The 6,554-nt window shown below is 42.9% G+C and overlaps 1 protein-coding gene across 1 annotated transcript; it reads left to right on the top strand.

Moving 5' to 3' along the window:
- Nucleotides 1-955: 955 nt before the first annotated feature.
- LOC134575563 (zinc finger protein OZF-like) lies at nt 956-2,575 on the top strand. The gene has a single exon (XM_063434863.1). It carries the CDS (start codon nt 977-979, stop codon nt 2,354-2,356), a length of 1,380 nt encoding a protein of 459 aa, XP_063290933.1. The 5' UTR covers nt 956-976; the 3' UTR covers nt 2,357-2,575.
- Nucleotides 2,576-6,554: the final 3,979 nt, after the last annotated feature.

Raw genomic sequence — 6,554 nt, 5'->3', positions numbered from 1 at the left:
GTGGGAGTGTCATGGTCTTGGCCTGCAGGAGTACTGCTGGCGTTGACAAACTACAGTTCATTAAAGAAACCATGAATGCCCAAATGTACTGTGACATACTGAAGTAGAGCTTGATCCCCCTCACTTCGGAGACAGGGCCGCAGGGCAGTATTATAACATAAAGACCTTAAACACACCTCTAAGACGACCACTGCCTTGCTGAAGGTAAAGGTGATGTACTGGCCAAGCATGTCTCCAGACCTAAACCCTATTGAGCATTAGTGGGACATCCTCAAACGGAAGGTGGGGGAGCGCACATCCACCAGCTCAGTGATGTCGCCATGGAGGAGTGGAAGAGGACTCTAGTGGCAACATGTGAAGCTCTGGTGAACTCCATGCCCATGAGGGTTAAGGCAGTACTGGAAAATGTGGCCACACAAAATATTGACACTTTGGGCCCAATTTGGATATTTCCACTTAGGGATGTACTCACTTTTGTTGCCAACGGTTTAGACATTAATGGCTGTGTGTTGTTATTTTGAGGGGACAGCAAACTTACACTTTTATACAGACTGTACACTTACTACTTTACATTGTAGCAGAGTAATTTCTACAGTGTTGTCACATGAAAAGATATAATAAAATATTTACAAAAATGAGGGGTGTACTCACTTTTGTGAGATTATGTGTGTGTGTGTGTATATATATATATATATCAATTTATATTTTGTGTGTGTGTAGTTTATTTTTTGTAATGTTATTAATCTGTGTTACTGAAGCTGGATCAGTTGAGACGTTAAGGTTTTTACCATTCTTATGTTTACTATTATTTGCTCTAATGCCTACTTAATGGTATTTTAAACATTCATTTTTTTTTTTATTTTTTTTTTTAGGGGAGATGGATGAAAAATACCTATTTGAAGGTTTTGATTTAGAAACTCAACACTGGTGATAGTTTGTATCAACTTTTTTTTTTTTTTTTTTTTAAGGGCAAACTATGAGTACATCTATGAGAATTAAGATGGAAGAATCACACTCCATCAAACAAGAAAATATAAATGTTCCCATTCTGTCTACTGAACAAAGTGACGAAGTTGCCTTTTTAAGTAATTCTGCAAATAAAAATGATTGTAATGACACTCAGACCTTTGAATTCCAGAATGGCTTTAAATTGGATTCTGATAATGTTAAGCAGGAGACTGTTCCCAAGGGAGATCATAATGAATGTTCTTCAAATGAATCTGAAAAATCACAGCAGGAAACACATACTGAGGAGAACCTGTTTCCATGTATGGAATGTGGAAAGTTGTTCTATACACAATCACAATTTCTCATTCATCAGAGAACTCATACTGGAGAGAAGCCGTTTGCATGCTCTGAATGTGGGAAATGCTTTGCAATTAGTTCACATCTTCTTTCACATAAGAGAATTCATACTGGAGAAAGACCATTCCTATGTTTGTTTTGTAGAAAAGGCTTTATAACAAAGTCAGACCTTGTTAAACATCAGAGAATTCATACAGGAGAGAAGCCTTTTGCATGCTCTGAATGTGGGAAAAGTTTTGCAAATAGCTCAAATCTAATAACACATCAAAATATTCACACAAGAGAAAGACCATTTGTATGTTCTGTATGCAAACAAAGTTTTCTCAGTAACACTGAACTTGTTAAACATGAGACCATTCACACAGGAGTTGGAGCATTCTCTTGTACAGAGTGCGGAAAAGATTTCTCTTGCAGATCAAGGCTTGTGACGCATCAGCGGAGTCATACTGGAGAGAAACCATTTTCATGTCCTGAGTGTGGAAAGTGTTTTGCAATAAGTGCCCATCTTCGTGCCCATGAGAGAATTCACACTGGTGAAAAACCTTTTGGCTGTTCAGAATGTGGAAAATGGTTTATTAGCAAGCCAGATCTTGTTAAACATCAGAGAATTCACACAGGAGAGAAGCCGTTTCAGTGTACAGAATGTGGAAAATGTTTTAGAAGTACTTCTTATCTTATTACTCATCAAAAGGTTCACACAGGAGAGAAACCATTTTCTTGTGCACAGTGTGGGAAATGTTTTAGTGCTAATTTTCCTCTGATCACACACCAGCGAATTCACACAGGGGAGAAGCCATTCTCATGTTCAGTATGTGGGAAGTCCTTTAGCAGCAATGGAAATCTTGCTAAGCATCAGAGAATACATGCTGAAACAAAACCATTTGTATGTTCTGAATGTGGAAAATGTTTTGCGATTAAGTCATATCTTGTTAGTCACCAGAGGATTCACACAGGCGAGAAACCGTTTTTATGTGCTTATTGTGGTAAAAGTTTTGCCAATAGCTCAAATTTTGCAATGCATCAAAGGATTCATTCAAAACAAAACAAGTAATTACTGCATTGTAGTAAGTGTACTTTACTGATTTAGGTGCATGTGTTTGTGCGATAAAACACAAACAGTGTGTGTCAATTTTAAGTTCCCAAAGACTATAATACCAAAATCAGGACAGATGATGACGATTGTTTTGTATATACGCTATGGTATAGCTCCCCAAATTTTTTTTTTTTTTTTTCTTCTTCTGGCTTTTTGGCTTTGAAATAAAAGTAATGGAGCTGTGTATATTTGCAATACAAACATTTATAGAAGTTATAATAAATTGCATTAGTAAATTCTAAGTCTTGTTCTATAAAAATAGATTTGACAAACTTTCAGAGTGTGTGTGTGTGTGTGTGTGTGTATATATGTGTGTATGTATGTAAAAAAAGAGAGAAATCACAAGTTTTGTGACATGTTTGATTTATTTTGTGTGCAAGGGTATAGTGCTCATATAAGGGTTCAGATAAATGGTAATGAAAATGTGTTTAAAACAAAATAAATTAAATGTTACTGTGTGAGTCTTTGAAGTATCAGTTGTATAAAGTAACACCTTTACCTGTCCACTTTGTTAAAGGGGTCTTTTTACTAAATTGTTTGCTAAAGCAAATTTGACTACTACCGTTAAACTCAATTTACTAGAATTTATTTGGTAAAATTGATTCCAGGATCACTCTATTTATCAACTGAATGTTTCCTGTACTAAGGAAGCGCTCCAGTATGCTGTGCAACAAGTGCTACCACATTTATTGAAGAACAATCTTCTTGCCTGAAACGTTTGCTAAATATCTTTGTTCTTCAATAAATGTGGTAGCACTTGTTGCACAGCATATTGGAGCGCTTCATTCCTTTTTTTCATTTCTTATTTTGTGTACCCACTGAGGAGCCACAGTGTGTTGTTCAACATGTTTGTTGGCACCTAGGAAGCCTCAGCCTTGTCTCTTGTATACGTTATCACATCTATATTAAGGCAGCATTCACTGCTATTTGAAAAATGTTTTATTTGTGTTATGAATCATCTGAAAGTTGCTGAACTGCTAAATGAAAAATAAAATAATAAGGGTGGTTGCTATTTTTAAAGTGATCTAGGTTCAACCAATTGAGGGGAATTTGACCATCTGTAAATGGCTATATGAGCCAAGTTAGAGTGTGTCGGCATCCCGCGGGCGGCTGCGAGGGGAGGCTGCACTCCGCTCACAGTACTCACCCTCCAGCCGTCCGCGGTCCCCTCCTCCTCGTGGGCTCGGCGAGCGGCATCCTTCCAGCCTCGGATGCCGCCCGCGTCTTCCTCCACGTCCCCCAGTGGCAGCATGCATGACGCTGCACGCTGGGAGACCGCCCAATATATTACACACCGGGGTCAGCCACCTGACCCGGCATTAAAGGCACAGTGCCTCAATCACAGTGGGAGGTTTAGATATCTCCCACGTGTGATTGTTAATTCTGATTGGAAATTATCCAATCAGAATTAACCTTTATGGTTTAAATTCTTACCTTTCCTGTTCCTCCCTGCCCTGTTGTGGTCTTTGCTTGCTAGTATTGCTACTGTACTTGTGTTTCTGGTTACGTACTCTCTGGCTTGTTAATCTGACTTTGTGACTTTCGCCTACCCTTTGACCTCGGCTTGTTTCTCGTTATTCTGTCTTCTGGTTCCCCTTACTCGGCTTGTCTCCTGACTATTCTTTGTGTGCTTAGCCCGGCCACTCTTAGGTCCGGTACTGCACCTTTTCTGGGGGTGTTATCGTGTTGGGTTCCCCGAATCGTGACAGAGTGTTTGCTGATTTCAAAGGGTAACTGACATACAGGCAAATTCAGTAGCATTAAAGGGACACTATAATCACCAGAACAACTACAGCTTAACGTAGATGTTCTGGTGAGTATAATAGCTCCCTTCAGGCATTTTCATGTAAACACTGCCTTTTCAGACAAAAGGCAGTGTTTACATTGCCCCTAGGAACACCTCCAAGTGGCCACTCCTTAGATGGCCATTGGAGGGGCTTCCTGGCTCAGGGTTGCATAGTAAGTAGCCCTGCCATTCAGCATCCCCACGCTCTGTATGGAGACACTGAATTTTCCTCATAGAGATGCATTGATTCAGGGCAGGGCGGGGGGGGGGGCGGCAACCTATATGGTCGGTTAAACACTATAGGGTCAGGAATACATGTTTGGTTGTAGATTGCAATTACCAGGGAAGCGCAAGGACTCTGAGAGGGCTCTATAACTCCAAACTTGAGCATCTCGTGAATTTCTAGAAACGTTCTCCTGAACTGTCTCAGGGATGCGTTAGGGGTGGACAGCTATGGTAGTGTCACCCGGGGTGGCGCAGAATATTTTGCTGTATTCCTGCAGCATATGGGAGGCCTCTTCCTACTCTTCCAGGCTAAGGTCTTCCCCTAAGCTAACTTGGTCCACACTTCCCAGGGTAGGGGTGAGCAGATCTGGTAAGGGAAGATTTCCACTGTATTCCAAGGAAGAGGCGCATACCGCCACCACGTCCTCTTGTCTTTCTAGGTACGGCTTCAGCATGTTCACATGAAAGACTTTTCGGATCCTTTCTTCTGAACATTGTGCTATGATGTAGGTAGTGCCCCTAATGTGCTCCACTACCCAAAACTGTCCCTGGGTTAATACTTTCTGTCCTGCTTCTAAAATGTTGCTGGCCCCTCCATCATGCCACAGTTTCTGGACCTGCTTGGCCACCCACAGATTCTCCTGAATAGATTCTGTAAGTGCCTGCAGAAGCTCCGGAACATAGGGCACAATGTGGGTACTACTATCCCCGGTTACTCCCGCCCAGTGTTCCCGTATGAGATCCAGGGGTCCCTGTACTTTTCTCCTGTATAGGAGTTCAAAGAGAGGGAAAAACCCCAGGTTGAACAGGTTGTGGCAACAAAAGTGCGTACACCCCTAAAAGGAAATGTCCAAATTGGCCATTTTCCCTCCCCTGTGTCATGTGGCTCGTTAGTGTCACAAGGCCTCAGGTGTGAATGGGCAGCAGGTGTGTTCAGTTTGGTGTTATTGCTCTCACATACTCTCCTAATGACTCTATCATTAAGAGAGTAGATAGGGCAATCTACCGCTCTGATTGGCTCAACCGGACAGTTTGCTGTCTCCCAGGTGCTCTGGTCTGGCATGTTGCTGACAGAGTGAATGAATTATTGGGAGGGGCTGGGGATGACCTAGCGGTCATGGTCCATGTTGGTACCAATGACAAAGTAAGAGGAAGATGGAAGGTCCTAAAGAATGATTTTAGGGAATTAGCAAACTTAAGAAAAGGACCTCTGTGGCAGGAACCAGCCTCACCACTGGGCATTGGAGAAAACTGATTGTCAGCCTCCTGCCCTGTGACTATGGCCCCGTGTTGAAATGCTTGATTTTCCCCTGCAAAGACCCGAAAGCCGGGTCATTTGGTACTTTCCCTATTTGAACAGTGATACCCCAGATAGCTATGCCATGGAGCCCATTCGTATAACGAAAGACTATGTGTAAGAATGTGTATATAAGAACAATGACCCCACAGCTCTGGCAGTTCTTATTCACCCTCAATCTGAGTCCTGTCTCTTATTGGGGGAGTCTGCTACAAGGGATTGCTATACTTGTCATATTCCCTTGCTAAATCACTACTAAGCTCTTGTAGGAGCTTGTTCCTGCCTTGCTCTCTGGAGGAGTCTACGGTGGTTATGGTGTCGGCTGGAGTGCTTGGAGCCCTCAGGAAGTGCTAGGAGCATCCATCAACGGAGGGACCCAGACTGGGTGCCCGTCGATCCGTTACATTGGTGGCAGCGGTGGGATGGCTTCCTAGCCTTGAGAAGACCAGCACTACTTCAGAGATGGAAGGCCGTTACCGTATCTATCTTTGATGCTAGGCTCCAGCAGCGACTACAGGATGTGATGCGCAGTATGGAGTATCCTATCCCAGAGGAAAGAGAGACAGAGTGGAGGGTGGCGCTTCGAACCGATCTCTGGCAGGAGGACATCGACGAAATTTGACCCTTCCGGTGCGAGGAAATCCTGACCACTAACCAGCGCCAAGCAGAACTAGAGCTGCGGATGCCGTTATTGGGAAACCAGTCCTCAGAGGAATGCGTAAGCGAACTGGAGATGCTAGTTGAGACTGAGGTGTGGCTGGATGATTCCTATCGGGCCATGCGGTGGCATGCTTACCACCTCTACCCATGGCTGATCAAGTACAAGTGTATTGAGTGGGAAGACTCCG

Source organism: Pelobates fuscus, chromosome 10 (genome assembly GCF_036172605.1).
Source record: "Pelobates fuscus isolate aPelFus1 chromosome 10, aPelFus1.pri, whole genome shotgun sequence".
Classification (NCBI taxonomy): domain Eukaryota; kingdom Metazoa; phylum Chordata; class Amphibia; order Anura; family Pelobatidae; genus Pelobates; species Pelobates fuscus.
This window is presented reverse-complemented; position numbering and strand designations above follow the sequence as displayed.